Genomic DNA, 16290 nt, shown 5'->3' with positions numbered 1-16290 from the left:
CTTAAGGGATCTGCCTACTGCTGATGGACATGTGGCCGAGCTTGCCATGACGCCTATTCCATAAAGCTCTGGTGATTTCATCGTCAAAGAAGCAGAAATGTACCCGGAGGATTTTACATAAAATAAATACAATGTGAGAGTGGGAAGACGGAAGCCACAGCAGGCTTCCAGGAAGTGGATGTCCAGGCCAGGATTACAAGTGACTTCACAGAATCTTATCTCTAAACCTACGTCCCCACTAGACTCCTCGGCACCCTCATCGTGTAAAAATGGAAAGTACAGTGGTACCTTGGTTTAAGAACAACCCTGTTTACGAACTAAATACTCCTGAAGGAGTATTTTCAACACACACAACAAGACAAAGCAGAACAAGCAACAACTTCACAACACAACATCTCTCAACCCACCCTCCCAACAGAACACTGACCACCAACTACCACCGAAAAAGTGTGACACAAAAAGGGACTCCACATGGACCCCTCCTGATGGACGCAATACCACACTGGACTTGTACATTGACTGCTTCCGCCACAGAAAAACTACTGGAAGCATTTTTTTTTATTTTGTACGAACTATTCGGTTTATGAACTCTGCAAAACTGGAAGTAGTGTCCCGGTTTGCGAACTTTACCTCGGTCTAAGAATGGAATCCGAACTGTGGAAGGGCACCGGCGGTGGGAGGCCTCATTAGGGAAAGGGTGCCTCGGTTTAAGAACGGTTTCGGTTTAAGAACGGACTTCCGGAACGGATTAAGTTCGTAAACCAAGGTACCACTGTACTGGTTAATGCGGTCATTTAGCGTACAGGATGAAGCTTCTTTTGGAAAGCCGGGAGTGGAGAAGTTTGCCACCTACTGGTAACACAAGGTGCAGGTTGAAAGAGACAAGAGCTCACAACTTGGTTACTCTGGCAAAGCCAGGATTCCCGGGCTCGATTACCCTGACTTAAACCAATGATCAGTGCCTACAGTTCCATACAGCACACCCAATTTTAAGCTGGAAGAAGCTGCGCAGAAGGGCCAGGTGTTTGGCAGGAGCTGAGGGAGGAGGCAAGCATTCCCAGCTGTGCCGTTTGGCGTTTTCACACACCTGGCTCACAACCCCCTTCCCACAGCAAGACAGCCTGTTGGGCAAAAGGGGCATGTGTGGCTTTCTGGGCTTTGTGCCCAGAGTTTTAACACATAGGAATTGATGAGCTCGGGCGAAGAATCTTAACACGAGCAAGCTGAACAAAAGAACACCTTCCATCGCCACACCGCTTTTGGATTTGAGCATACCATTTATTAGTACAAAGACGTGTGCGTAGTGTCCTGTTCCTGCCGCTTCCTTTCCAGCAGTCGGAACTCAGCAACCCATCTTACGATGACAACATTAACCTCTTACTCTTCGGGCTTCAATGCTTGTGCTTCAGTCAGACTGTCAAAACTGCAGAAGGACACCAGCTTGAGCATTTTGCTTCACCCAAGCCCAAACCTCTCCAACAAAGGATGCCAGGGATCAGGTGCTCAACAGCTCAGGAAACCCCCTTCTTCAGGCATACATGAATCTGCCTTTTGAAAAGTGAGCAGTTCTCTCAAGTTTTTTCTGTGCAGGAGGCAGCTGCTAAATCCGCACCAGGAAGCCGCTTCAAGCATCCACCACGTTTCTCATGAACCGCATCTCTTCGGCGCTCAAGGGCTTCAGGCTGTAGCCTTTCAGCTCTGGCTTACCTTTGGAAAGAGCAAGGATTACATGAAAACGATGTACAGATGGTATATAATACCAGTGCAGATAGGAAGAATGTATAAAACTGGCTCAAACACATGTTGGAAAATTTAAGGAAAAAGAAGGGACTTTTTACCATATGTGGTGAGACTGTAGTAAAAAAAATTAAAAATTGGGAAATGATATATAACGAGTTGAAGAAAATGTTCCAATTAACATTTGTAAAAAAGCCTGAAGCATTTTTGTTAGGGAATTGTAGGACAAGACCTGCCAAGGAAACTGAGAAACATCTTTATGGACGCGACAACAGCGGCAAGAGTCTTAATAGCACAAGGATGGAAGAACGAGGAAATCCCGACCAAAGAACTGTGGCAAGAAAAATTGATGGACTACGCAGAATTGGCGAAATTGACACACAAACTACGTGATCAGGACAACTGTGACTTTAAAGACGAATGGGAACCTATTACAAAGTATTTAAAGGAACAACAAAATGAACTGGACTCCTTGGCAGGGTTTGAATAAACATACACAATTTTTTCATTGGTAACATATGGACAGATAAATTAAGGATCTTTACCATTTTATAAGATGCAGAGAATAATATGTGCTGAAAAACCAGAGGGAGGAGCTGAGGGAGGTCTGGGGGTGGGTGGGTGGGTATTTTTTTCTTTTTGGGGGAGGGGAAAATTGGGGGGGGGAATGAGGATGATGTATTTTTGATAAATTGTTATGTTGAAATTCTTAATAAAAATATTTTTTTTAAAAAACAGGAAAGAGCAAGGAGATGAAGAGTGTTAAAAAGGCTGGGAGGAGCCATAGTAGAAGCAGCAGCCGAGCCACTGGGAAATTTGCAGCTTGCTTTGCAAAGTGTGGCTTTGGCTCCCTTGCCTGGATTGCTGGGGACTAGATGTACCATCACTGGCTGTGAAGTGCTCAACGGTAAAGGACAAACATTTGGCCCAAGAAGCCTAGAGCTGGGACAGAGGTGAGCAAATACAGTTTGAATTGATTCAGTTTCTGCCAAAGGACGCTCAGAAGACTACAGCCTCTTTCGTGGGGGACAGGGAGAGGAAAGAAGGAGCCTGGTCTGGAATAGCATGAGGGACTCGGCGACCTTCAGGCCCTGCAGCTTTATGAACTGTCAATAAGGGATGAAGAAGGAAAAAACATTCCGTTGTGGCAATGCGGCTAAAGCTTTGCTTAATGATGCATCCTCCCTTGGACACTGATAGGAGGGTAGGAGGGAAAGGGATTTAGACGGCGGAAACCATGCAAACTAGGTGAGGCATCCTTCACACAGCTAACCATCATGCGAATGAATTTCAAAAGGTACAGGGCAGGTGGGGGAACCCCATGCCCCCCCTCCCACAATGGAAGTTTAAAACCTTTTGCTCCATGCTGCGATCCCAAATCGGATCTCCCCTCCCCAAAAGAAATCCTGCAATTTGCGCTGAAAGAAAAGCTTTGATTGGCAGAAATGGGAGCGTTTACTCCAGTGCAAATAGTAGGTGTGTGGGGCCAGATCCCAGGTCGAGACTGCTGCAGGGGTGGCCAAGATGAAAACCTCCCTACCTCACACTAGGACTCATTTATAGCTTTCCTTTATACTTCATTGGAAGCCACCCAGAGGGGCAGGGGCAACCCAGTCAGATGGACACGGTACAAGAAATTTTGTTGTCGCTGTTGTTTGGCAGAAGCCTTTTCTTACAATTGTCTCATTCCATGGAGGAAACACTTTGACCACAAAGTAGGCTGTTCCAGAGCCCAAGGTCTTCTGAGTCTCTGCCAGGTCTCATGGCTGCCTGGTTGATATTGACCAGTGACAGGGCCTTTTTAGTGGTAGTTCCCCATTTGTAGGATGCCCTCCTGGATGAGGTGCACTTGTCTCCCTCATTACTGACTTTCGGGGGAAATCTCAAGACGTTCCTGTTCACCCAGACATTTGATGGTTGAAAGACATTGTCCCTGAGATCACTGTTTTTAGAGCGTTGCGTGGTTGTTGTATTTCTTTTGTTTGATTATTGATGTGTTTGCTGCCCTGAGGTCCTTTGAGAGGAAGGGCAAGATCTAAACAAAAACCAATAAAATTACCCTGCCTCGCCTCAGCTTCCACTACACCCCTTGCTTAGCTTATAGAGGAGAACACCCCAATAAGTAGACTTGAACCAGCCTACAGTGGTGCCCCGCAAGACGAATGCCTCGCAAGACGAAAAACCCGCTAGACGAAAGGGTTTTCCGTTTTGGAGGTGCTTCGCAAAACGAATTTCCTATGGGCTTGCTTCGCAAGACGAAAATGTCTTGCGAGTTCCTGCGGGGTTTTTTCCCTCCCCCCCTTTTTCCCAAGCCGCTAAGCCGCTTATCAGCTGATCCGCTAAGCCGCTTAACAGCTGATCCGCTAAGCCGCTAAACAGCTGATCCGCTAAGCCGCTTATCAGCTGATCCACTAAGCCGCTTAATAGCTGATCCGCTAAGCTGCTTATCAGCTGATCCGCTAAGCCGCTTATCAGCTGATCCGCTAAGCCCGCTAAGCCGCTAATAGCGCTAATCCGCTAATGGGCTTGCTTCGCAAGACGAAAAAACCGCAAGACGAAGATTTTCATCTTGCAAGGCACCACTGTATTCTCAAATATTTATAAGCGTACACCTGTTCTTAAAAGAATAATCCTGCTCACCCCAAACCACTATGGTTATCCCAAACCACTATTGCTGATCGAGATGGCATGAAGAGTGGAGGCAAGAAGGCAACTTCTAAGCCCTGAGCACTTGATCAAGAGCCAGCCAACCCATTGTTCCCCATCAAACACAGCCACCTTATTCCAGCCTGTCTGGCAAATACCTTGAGCTTCCAAGAGGCGGTTGACCTTCACTTTCAACTCCTTCCGCAACTTGGCTATTTCTTCATCTAGGAGTTCTTGATCTGGAGAAAAAGCAGTGACATGTCATCTGGAAGATTTAAGACTCACTACCTGAATTAATCCACTTTACTCCCTGCTTTGTCTGTATTAAAATGCCGCCCCACCTTTCAACTCATTAAAGGTAAAGGGACCCCTGACCATTAGGTCCAGTCGTGGCCAAGTCTGGGGTTGTGGCGCTCATCTCGCTTTACTGGCTGAGGGAGCCGGCGTACAGCTTCCGGGTCATGTGGCCAGCATGACTAAGCTGCTTCTGGTGAACCAGAGCAGCGCATGGAAACGCCGTTTACCTTCCCACCGGAGCGGTACCTATTTATCTACTTGCACTTTGACATGCTTTCGAACTGCTAGGTTGGCAGTTCCCATTAAAGCTTCAGTTTAAACCAGTATAAATTACATCTCACTGGTGACCACAAGCCAAAGATTTTTATTTACTGCAACTAAACACAACAATTTGGGGACATCTCTTGCACACCAACAATTTCAATAAAATTTCAACACATTTTGCTGTACGCTACTAATACTAATTATACGAATACGAAACTAATACACTGTTGTAAACTGCTGATATATTTCTATGATACAACGGTATACAAATATTTTTGTAAAGAAATACAAATAAATAATACAGTTGCATTTGAAAGGAGGATGGGATTTTCCCTAAAGGCTTGCTGGGTAACTGGGTAACTTGCTGGGTAACAGTTCAGGGGCTCTGTGTAATGTACAATTTGGCTGATTTGTTTCAGTCACTTTAGGCCTCAAAAGTTGTTGTTATTTAAATTATTTAGATTCTCTAGAAACACACACAGTTAACACGATGTTGTCCCCATCGTCAAAGGGGGGGGGGCAGAGAAGACTCAGGTAACTACCAACTGGACAGCTTGACATCAATACTAGGAAAGATCCCATAGCAGATAATTAAACAGTTAGCAGTTAGAAAAGGATGCTGTGATTACTAAGACCCACCATGGGGTTATCGAAAACAAGTCATGGCAGGTTAATCTCATTTCTCATAAAGTTACAAGCTTGGGGGATCAGGGGAATGCTGTGGACATAGTGTATCTTGATTTCAGTAAGGCTTTTGACAATGTCCTCTTTCCCTTTCAGTGGCCAGTTGCTCAGCTTCTTCCTCCCCCTGCCTCTGGGGACAATTACTGTATTTTTCGCCCTGTAGGGTGCACCGGCCCATAGGATGCACTTATTTTTTGGGGGAGGAAAGGGGGGAAATCGCTCCTGGAGCTTGCAGGGCTGGGGGAAGCCCGAGCTTCCCCCGACCCCAGCACGGGTCCGAGAGCGATGGCGAAGCTGCGCGCAGCTTCGCCATTGCTCCCGGAGCTTGCCGGGCTGGGGGGATAGCTTCCTGAAGCCTGGAGAGCGAGAGGGGTCGGTGCGCACCGACCCCTCTCGCTCTCCAGGCTTCAGCGAAAGACTGCATTCGCCCCTTAGGACGCACACACATTTCCCCTTCATTTTTGGAGGGGAAAAAGTGCGTCCTATAGGGCGAAAAATACGATATCACCCAGCCGGCACCTTGAGAATCTCACCTTTCATTTTAAATAATATCAAGTTGGTTGACAGGCAGGCCTCATAACTGCAGGGTGCGGGCAAAAGTTTGACAGCATGTGACAAAACCTTAGAAGCTAGCATGCACTCAGACGGCATCTACCACATCAGCACAAAGCTGCCAAGATGGTACAAACTATGAAAAGAGAACCAAGATGATGAACTGCAAATTGACTTGGCTCTCGAAACCACAGAATTTTCCACGCAGATGACAGAAAACATAACGGGGCTCTTACCTCTCTGCAACATGTCCTTGGTTTTTGATTTCCCAAACTCCATAAACATGTTCCCAAAGCAAACCATGACTTTATCTGAAATCAAGGAAACGAATCTGCATTAAAGAATCATAGAATTTTAGAGTGGGAAGGGACCCTGACGGTCATCAAGTCTCACACAATGGAATGCAAGAATCTCAACTAAAACACCCACGGCAGATGATCATCCAATCTCTACTTAAAAACCTCCAAGGAGGCAAGGAGAGGCCACAACCTCCTGAGCGAGTTCCTTCCACTGCCAAACAAATCTTTCCATCAGAAAGTTCTTCCTAATGTTTAGCTGGAATCTCCTTGCTTGTCATCTGAATCCACTGGTTCGGGTCCTACCTGATTGCCTAAAGCAGGCATGGCCAAACTTGGCCCTCCAGCTGTTTTGGGACTACAACTCCCATCATCCCTAGCTAACAGGACCAGTGGTCAGGGATGATGGGGATTGCAGTAGCCAAACAGCTGGAGGGCCAAGTTTGGTCATGCCTGACCTAAAGCTCATGAACACCTTCTAAGTCTCTTTCTAAGTCTCATTAGAACAACCACATAGCAAAATAAATATAGTGGTACCTCGGGTTAAGAACTTAATTCGTTCTGGAGGTCTGTTCTTAACCTGAAACTGTTCTTAACCTGAGGCACCACTTTCACTAATGGGGCCCCCCGCTACCCCCACACTGCCAGAGCACGATTTCTGTTCTCATCCTGAAGCAAAGTTCTTAACCCGAGGTACTATTTCTGGGTTAGTGGAGTCTGTAACCTGAAGCGTCTGTAACCTGAAGCATCTGTAACCCGTCTGGATGTGAACGGGATCACTTCCGGAGCCCCGTTCGCATCCTGAAGCGAATGCAACCTGCATCTGCGGGTCGCAATTCACCGCTTCTGCGCATGCGTGTGACGTCATTTTTTAGTGTCTGCGCATGTGCAAGCAGCGAAACCCGGATGTAACGCGCTTCGTTCCTTCCGGGTCACCGCGGAGCGTAACCTGAAAACGCTCAACCTGAAGCACATTTAACCCGAGGTATGACTGTATACCCAGATCTGCCCTACCCCTTACCAAACTGGAAGCTGTATTCAACTAACTTGTGCTAGTGGACATCAGCGTGAGAATTCTCACTAGCACAACAGGACTTTATCCCACCCTTTCCTCCCTCTGTGCCCTCCTCAACTCTGCTCAAGAGAGCTGGGAGAACCCCCAGAACAGCACATGGGATGGTGGTGCTGAGGGGAGATGGTTCCACTGGGCAAACAGAAATTCCTGGACTGACAGAACGGTCTCTTTAGCACTACACTTGAATGCAACCCCGTTGGTGGGGCTGGGATGGGAGGAAGTCAATGGACTCTGAAAAGCTGCCTGAGAATGAGAAATTTTCCACAAGAGGGGTAAAGCAGACACTGCCGTTGGACAAAGACACAGCACAAAGGCCTGGCCTAAGACGCGCATGAAGCAAAGCACCATCGCAGGCCCAGCGCGCTTATCCCGCCTTGCCCTCATTAATGCAAAAGGCTTGCTGCGTGTGAGGGAAGCCAGGCAATTTGCTGAGCACAATCTTTCCCCGGGGAGAAGAGGAGACGCGGCTGCCACTTGCGGCAGACATTAGTCACCCAACTTAACGTGTCACCAGAAAACATTTGGATAGGACGGGCAGGCTCAAGGCTGGCAGCAAGGGAGCAGGGAGCCAGCGCAATTTGTGAAATGTAACAGTAACTATTATAAGTTATCACTAAACACTACGGTTACTGCATTATTTCCCGTAGTGGCATCTGCAGTTATAGTTACCAGAAGCACTGCAAAAATTCATGACGCAAAAGCCGTGACTGGGATCAGGCTGATTCCCTGTCCTGCTACTAAGCGGGATTATGAAACTTCTGCTGTCTGCCCTATTGAGCGGATACCGAGAAAAGAAGAGAAGCTGCCATTCTTCTGACCTTATAAAGTGATTTATTTATACAGGTGTGGAGGGAAAGGATCTAATTATTAAGAGACAGCCCAACACAGAGCTGAAGACATACCGGTATTTCAAATTTCCAAGCATCACATTTCTAGGTGTTCAGATTTTTTCCCCTCCACCTGAGTGTACCACATCCCAAAACAATACAAATGCAAGCAATTTAAACCAAACCTAACAAATATAGAAAGTCTAAGGCAAAATCAAAAAGCGGTTATAACATTTCCAGAAGAGGTAAGGCAGTCTGTCAACAAGTAACTTGGTCCTGAGCTGTATAGGGCCTTATAGGAACTTGTCGTAATCACGGTGCATTCAACTTCTACAGCGGCATCTGCGGCCAATTATTCATTTCTATAATTATGAGCTTGTTTCTCACTTCATGCTGGGATGGCCATCTTAGGCTCTCTTACAGTGCATGAAGGAGACAGCTACATTTGATAAGCTTGCTCTAGTCAAAATGCTCAAGAAGAAATGAAAGAGTTATTCCACATAACAAAATTGCCCTTGCTGTTATCTGAATTCTTTCTGTCGCATCCTTCAAAATAATGCTGGCTTAGCAAGGGGCAGTTTCTATTAGGTTTAGCTCTGGGATGCCTACAGTGGCATCTACAGTTATAGTTCCAGCAGTAAATAATAAAATAGGTGGAGGCCAGAGAAAATACAGGAGTCTCAAAAGCTCGGCTCTGCCCTTGCCGGTCCTGGAAGGAGCCTTTTAAAAAGTCCCATATGCTCAGAGACTTTGTGCCTGTTCATTGGGGGTTATAGGAAGCCCAGAGCACTTGTTCTTTAGATGTCCCTTTATGAAGAGGCACGTAGTGAGACCATTGATCCCCTGCTGGGGAAAAGCAAAAATTTGACCTTTTCCTGTTAGGCAAAGATCATAAGACAACCCAGATGGTTGCCAGATTCTGTGTACAGATCTGCAGGTGCAGACCATGCCCCGAGCCAAACTAGTTTGTTAAGAAAATCCCCAAACTTGGTTCCATGGGTGGCTCTGGGTCATATTTCCGCGGCAGTTCATCTTGAAGTTTTAAGTGTCTATATGCTTATTGCATTTATAAATTTTAAACTTATTGTTGTACATTATTTTAAATGTTTGTTTTCCTTCTGGGATTGTACCCCCAAGTGTGTTTTATAAGCTGGTCTCCAACCATAATAAATTATCTATCTATCTACCTATCTACCTATCTACCTATCTATCTGAGTCTCAAGACAATCTAGATTCAGCATAGAGGCATATAGGACATCGAAACTGCAGGAACAAATGTGAACTTCATTCACAAGTAAAAAGACCTGTGTGGCCAGAGTACCTACTTCAAATCACTTCTCCATGCAAGAGGTCTTGGGAACTCCTTAGCTGTCAGCCTTGTGTAATTCACAGGATAGTTGCAAGGAGAACATGCTAAGTCTGGGGTCCTTGGAGAAAGTTACATTTATGTTCTGCTTTAACAAAAAAACTTGCAAAGCAAGCAGCACAGCACAAGGTATACCTGCCCTATACTTTGGTACATTGGTATTATTGGAACCCTGGTACAGTGGTACCTTGGGTTACATATGCTTCAGGTTACATATGCTTCAGGTCACAGACTCCGCTAACACAGAAATATTACCTTGGGTTAAGAACTTTGCTTCTGGATGAGAACAGAAATCGCACGGTGGCGGCACGGCAGCAGCAGGAGGCCCCATTAGCTAAAGTGGTGCTTCAGGTTAAGAACAGTTTCAGGTTAAGAACAGACCTCCAGAACAAATTAAGCTCTTAACCCGAGGTACCACTGTATACAGGAAGACCTGGACAGACATCAGAGCTCTCAAACTGCCATGTGCCATATGCTTCTGGGAAGTAATGGGTTTCTGTAGACAGACTGAAAAGGGACAGGAGACTATCAGCTCAACAACAGAACACATGATATGCGCACAGAGGAAGTGCAAGGTTCAAATCCTGGCACCTCCTTTTATAAGCATCTCAAGTGGCAGGTTGGGAAAGGCAGACTGCCTAAGGCACTGAAGAACTGTCGCCAATTACAATGGACTGCAATGTGTGATGTTCGAAAAGACCTCTCACCTGAAGTCTCCATGTCCTTGCTCAGAGCCCTCAGGGCCTCCCGGTTCTGATTTTGTTTCATACCCAGATCCACAATCTAAGGGAGAAATGGGGGGGAAAACCTTCAGGGTGTGTCACAACAAGATTACAGTGAAAGCCAGTTCACAAGTGCTCCCCTGATCCCCATATTGCATTTTTATGTTGTTCCAACTGTTCCTAAATGGAACGCGGGTGGCACTGTGGTCTAAGCCACAGAGCCTAGGGCTTGCTGATCAGAAGGTTGGCGGTTCGAATGAGCTCCCATTGCTCGGTTCCAGCTCTTGCTCACCTAGCAGTTTGAAAGCACATCAAAGTGCAAGTACAGTGGTACTGCTGGTTGCAAAAGGGATCCATTCCAGAGGTCCGTTCGCAACATGAAAAGAATGCAACCCGCAGTGACACATCTGTGCATGTGCAGGTTGCGATTTACTGCTTCTGCACATGACGTCATTTTGCGCGTCTGCACATGCGAGAGCGGCGAAACCTGGTAGTAACCCTTTCTGGTACTTCTGGGTCATCGCAGGACATAACCTGAAAGAACGTAACATGAAGCAGACGTAACATGAGGTATGACTGTAGATAAATAGGTATCACTCCGGCAGGAAGGTAAACGGCGTTTCTGTGCACTGCTCTGGTATCACCAGAAGCGGCTTAGTCATGCTGGGCACATGACCCAGAAAAACTGTCTGCAGACAAACGCCAGCTCCATCGGCCAGTAAAGTGAGATGAGCGCCACAACCCCAGAATCATTCGCAACTGGACTTAACTATCAGGGGTCCTTTACCTTTACCTTTTAAACTGATCCTAAGGTCTTACAGAAAATGGCAAGTAAGAAACAATCAGCAAAAATGATGATCGTAAAAAGCACACACCCTCAAAGCAGTTTACACAAAAAAAGGTAAAGAAATAAAATTATCACTGGGAGAAATTAACAACAGTAATCTGAAGTTTTCAAAAAGTTAAAACAATAGGACTAAAAAAAAAAAAAGATTAAAACACGCACCAACTTTCTAAACACCTGGGCAGCCTTGCCTAAATAAGCGAACAAGGGAGGCGTTCATGGTCAGTTCGGGAACCTCTTTTTCTAGGAAAAATAGCTCTGATAATAATAATAATGAGGATGCATGGGTGGGTGGGTGGGTGGGTAACTGTGGTCCTCGGCCAAAGGGTGGAATAGAAATGTAATAAATGATAACAACAGTTGGTCGTCCAAAAGTTGTAGGACTGTAACTCCAGCCACCCCTGAAGGCATCTGGGGCGGAGGAGGGGGAACAGGTTTGCAACAAGGGAATACACACAAAACCCTTGGTGTGTGTGTGTAATATATATATATATATACATATATATGCTTTCGTAGATTTTCACGGGTACAGGAATGCAGGTTTTGGTGTCCTCGGGTGTCTTCCCGTGTAAAAGTTGGGGTGTCTAGGCGAACCTCGTCGAAACGTCGCCTAGACACCCCAACTTTTACACGGGAAGACACCCGAGGACACCAAAACCTGCATACATATATATATATATATATATATATATATATATATATATATATATATATATATATTTGCTTTCGTAGATTTTCACGGGTACAGGAATGCAGGTTTTGGTGTCCTCGGGTGTCTTCCCGTGTAAAAGTTGGGGTGTCTAGGCGACGTTTCGACGAGGTCTCACTCGTCATCTTCAGGCTGGTGCTTTCGGCTTCTTGTTACTGGAACAGAGCAGGATCTCAGTGTTTGAGTTCCTATAAATACTGTTGAGGGGGTGTGGTGTATAGCCTCCAATGTTCTGGGCAGAGAGGAAGTTCCCAGGCTAGTGTGCCTTTTCTTCTTTTGTTCCTTAATTACTTGAGGGATATCTTGAGTGATTTCTTGAGTGATATCCTGAGTACCACTTAGGTGGGTCATTAGGTGTGGATTAGTTGCTAAAGTCTTTGTGTCTTGACCTCTTGAACTTTGTGAAGAGTTTTTCTGAGAAGATGGCTGTACTGCACTTAGTTGTGCTCTGGCTTGGCTTCGTGTATAGGGGCGAGCTGTGGTTTTGTGGCCTGTGTCAGCCAGATCTGTGTAGGGATTGCAGGGGGGTGCAGCATCCGGAGGTGCCACCATGGTTTGGCTACTGGATGGTGTCTGTAATTTATCTGTGGAGAGGGTCTGGGTTTGGGTCTGGTGTGGTTGATTGGTGATGGCGTTCTGTGTGCCTCTGGATCTGGTGTCAGTTTTTGTGGGGAGGGCTAATTTCCAGATGTCTGGCAAGCGGGATGTGTCGTCACGCTTTTTCATGTTGTGAGGGTGTTTCTCTATCTCGATGGCTTCCATGATTATTCTCTTGTGGTGATGTTCCATGTTAAAGAGCAATTTGGAATCTGCAAAATTAATTTCCTCCATAAACACAATATCAAAACAGCCTTTTGCACCAACCAAAAAATAGCCAATATCCTCAGAAACCCCAAGGATAAAATCCAGTTGGAAAACCAAGGGGTCTATGAAATACCCTGCAAAGTCTGCCCAGCCACGGAAAAATGTGACTTATGGATTTTAAGAATTCCAGGCAGACAACAAGGATTGGTGGTCAGGGGGAAACTAAACCGGGGACGGGGGGGGGGGAGAGAAATAGAATCCAAAGGCTTGTCAACTATTTTCTGGATTGGCTTTTTTGTTTATCTACTATATTTCTTTACTTTTTATTTTCTTATATTTCTATTGTGTGGGGTGTCTTTATCATCAAAAAAAGGGAAATTGTGGAACGGAAAGGGGGCGGGCCCTGTGGAGAGAACTTTTGTCTTTTGCTAAGAGTATTGATGAGGATTGCATAAATTTAAATCTAAATTTGACTAATGGTTTAAACAAACTAAGGTTTAATTTGAAGTGAGAGCTTGTGGAACCAACAATATGACAGGGGAATATGGTAGGGGTGGGGGAAGGAGGGAGTCCCGGAAAGTGGGTATATGAAAATAAGGCTTCGAATGTACTTTAATCTTTTCTTTTTGTATTTCTGAAAATTTTAATAAATATTATTAAAAAAAAAAAAAAAAAACAAAGTCTGCCCAGCCACGTACATTGGACAAACAGACAGACGAATAAATGCACGTATCGCAGAACACAAGAATGCCGTCAAAAAAGAAGAAAAAACTTCCTCTCTTTTCCAACACATGAAAGAAACAGGACACGAAATTAATTTTGCAGATTCCAAATTGCTCTTTAACATGGAACATCACCACAAGAGAATAATCATGGAAGCCATCGAGATAGAGAAACACCCTCACAACATGAACAAGCGTGACGACACATCCCGCTTGCCAGACATCTGGAAATTAGCCCTCCCCACAAAAACTGACACCAGATCCAGAGGCACACAGAACGCTATCACCAATCAACCACACCAGACCCAAACCCAGACCCTCTCCACAGATAAATTACAGACACCATCCAGTAGCCAAACCATGGTGGCACCTCCGGATGCTGCACCCCCCTGCAATCCCTACACAGATCTGGCTGACACAGGCCACAAAACCACAGCTCGCCCCTATACACGAAGCCAAGCCAGAGCACAACTAAGTGCAGTACAGCCATCTTCTCAGAAAAACTCTTCACAAAGTTCAAGAGGTCAAGACACAAAGACTTTAGCAACTAATCCACACCTAATGACCCACCTAAGTGGTACTCAGGATATCACTCAAGAAATCACTCAAGATATCCCTCAAGTAATTAAGGAACAAAAGAAGAAAAGGCACACTAGCCTGGGAACTTCCTCTCTGCCCAGAACATTGGAGGCTATACACCACACCCCCTCAACAGTATTTATAGGAACTCAAACACTGAGATCCTGCTCTGTTCCAGTAACAAGAAGCCGAAAGCACCAGCCTGAAGATGACGAGTGAGACCTCGTCGAAACGTCGCCTAGACACCCCAACTTTTACACGGGAAGACACCCGAGGACACCAAAACCTGCATATATATATATATATATACACAAACACACACACACACATATATATATATATATATACACAAACACACACACACACACATATATATATATACACAAACACACACACACATATATATATATATATACACAAACACACACACACATATATATATATATATATATACACACACACACATACATATATACATATATTGTTTAAGCAGTAAACAATGTGTGTGTGTGTGTGTATTACACACACACTCTAACTAAACAACACACACACACATATATATATATTACACCCCCATGGGCTGTGTGTGTGTGTGTGTATATAATCAGCTACGGCACCATCCGCCCACCTGGAAGCCGAGGAAGCCTAACATTGCCATGAAGGTGAGCTTAGCCATTACCTGCCCTATACTTTTCAGGGGGGCGTTTGAGATGGGGGTCTGTCTGGGGCGGGCAGGGGGCGCCCGCTCCCTCCTCCTCCCGCCCCGAGGCCTACCTGCTGCCTCCCGCCCATCACCTCCTCGGCCAGCTCCTCCACCTCCGCCAGCACCCGCAGCGCCACGTCCGGCTCCAGCTCGCCCATGGCGGCGCGGAGGGAAGGAGAACCGCGGCGCGGAGGAGGAGAGGCCTAGTCGGAGGCCCTTCCGCGCAGGCGCCTCCCTCGCCTGCCTCCCGGAGGGCGGTCACCATGGCAACCCGGCTAGGCCCGGCCCGGCTCCTTCGCGCCGCCGCCGCCGCCTTTCCTATTCCCCCGGTTCCGCCGTTGGGGCCCCGGCCCTGGGCGAGTCGGTAGCCGGCTTCCCCGCACCGTGACGCTACCGGGAGGCCCTCCTGATAGCGAAAGTTGCTCCGTTAAAACTTCAGGGCTTTGCTGCTTTTCCGTGGGAAATGCTGCTTTGTTTATATTATATTATCGCATTTATACCTCTCTCTCCAAAGGGCGCAAAGTGGGGCATTTGGCTTGTTTGTTTGTATTTTATTTTATTTTCAAAGCAGCAAGTAAAAAACAGTAATGAAAACAGCACAAGAATTGCACCTGTGCATTTGCACTGAAAATGCAAGCAGAACTTGCCTGACATCATCAACAATCATCATCATTTATTTATTATTAATTTGATTTATTATTATATTATCGCATTTATACCTCTCTCTCCAAAGGGCGCAAAGTGGGGCATTTGGCTTGTTTGTTTGTATTTTATTTTATTTTCAAAGCAGCAAGTAAAAAACAGTAATGAAAGCAGCACAAGAATTGCAACTGTGCATTTGCACTGAAAATGCAAGCAGAACTTGTCTGACATCATCAACAATCATCATCATTTATTTATTATTAATTCGATTTATTATTATATTATCGCATTTATACCTCTCTCTCCAAAGGGCGCAAAGTGGGGCATTTGGCTTGTTTGTTTGTATTTTATTTTATTTTCAAAGCAGCAAGTAAAAAACAGTAATGAAAGCAGCACAAGAATTGCAACTGTGCATTTGCACTGAAAATGCAAGCAGAACTTGCCTGACATCATCAACAATCATCATCATCATCATTTATTTATTATTAATTCGATTTATATACCGCCCTTTATCAGAAGATCCTAGGGTGGTGTACAACATTAAAAAAACACATTATAGAACCAGGTAGGTAGCCGTGTTGGTCTGACACAGTAGAAATATATTTAAAAATATTTTAAAATGTCCAGGACCATTGGTGATAAAAAAACAGAATAAAAGCAGAATACTGTAAAAACAAACTGACAGACAGCCTAATAATACAAATAGTGTAATGCACAAATCCCACAGCTAAAAGAACTCTTTATTTTTATTTTAAATGCTTATTGTCCTCAACACCATAAAAAGGGGTTTTACAATTTTGAAGTAAGTATTGCAAGCAGAG

The 16290-nt window shown here is 45.4% G+C and overlaps 1 protein-coding gene and 1 long non-coding RNA gene across 2 annotated transcripts; one reads left to right on the top strand and one right to left on the bottom strand.

Moving 5' to 3' along the window:
* Positions 1-1257: 1257 nt before the first annotated feature.
* PDRG1 (p53 and DNA damage regulated 1) lies at positions 1258-15055 on the bottom strand. The gene is made up of 5 exons (XM_081917399.1): positions 14899-15055; positions 10452-10527; positions 6417-6491; positions 4542-4622; positions 1258-1707 (listed from the first exon to the last, which is right to left on the bottom strand). The coding sequence occupies exons 1-5, from the start codon at positions 14983-14985 to the stop codon at positions 1625-1627; spliced, it is 402 nt and encodes a 133-aa protein (XP_081773525.1). The 5' UTR covers positions 14986-15055; the 3' UTR covers positions 1258-1624.
* On the top strand, positions 7351-10544 carry LOC309373283. The gene is made up of 2 exons (XR_014169939.1): positions 7351-7674; positions 7711-10544. It is a non-coding gene; the product is annotated as an uncharacterized lncRNA (long non-coding RNA).
* Positions 15056-16290: the final 1235 nt, after the last annotated feature.

The sequence above is a fragment of the Podarcis melisellensis genome, assembly GCF_964234715.1.
Source record: "Podarcis melisellensis genome assembly, chromosome: 6".
Taxonomy (NCBI): Eukaryota; Metazoa; Chordata; class Lepidosauria; order Squamata; family Lacertidae; genus Podarcis; species Podarcis melisellensis.
This window is presented reverse-complemented; position numbering and strand designations above follow the sequence as displayed.

Bases quoted from the DNA above. Each gene is read 5' to 3' on its own strand.
- PDRG1 (XM_081917399.1), bottom strand. From the start codon at position 14,985: ATGGGCGAGCTGGAGCCGGACGTGGCGCTGCGGGTGCTGGCGGAGGTG. The intron at 6,492-10,451 runs GTGAGAGGTCTT...CCTTGATTTCAG, and splicing joins CAAGGACATGGAGACTTCAG to ATAAAGTCATGGTTTGCTTT. The intron at 4,623-6,416 runs GTAAGAGCCCCG...CTTTTTCTCCAG, and splicing joins CAAGGACATGTTGCAGAGAG to ATCAAGAACTCCTAGATGAA.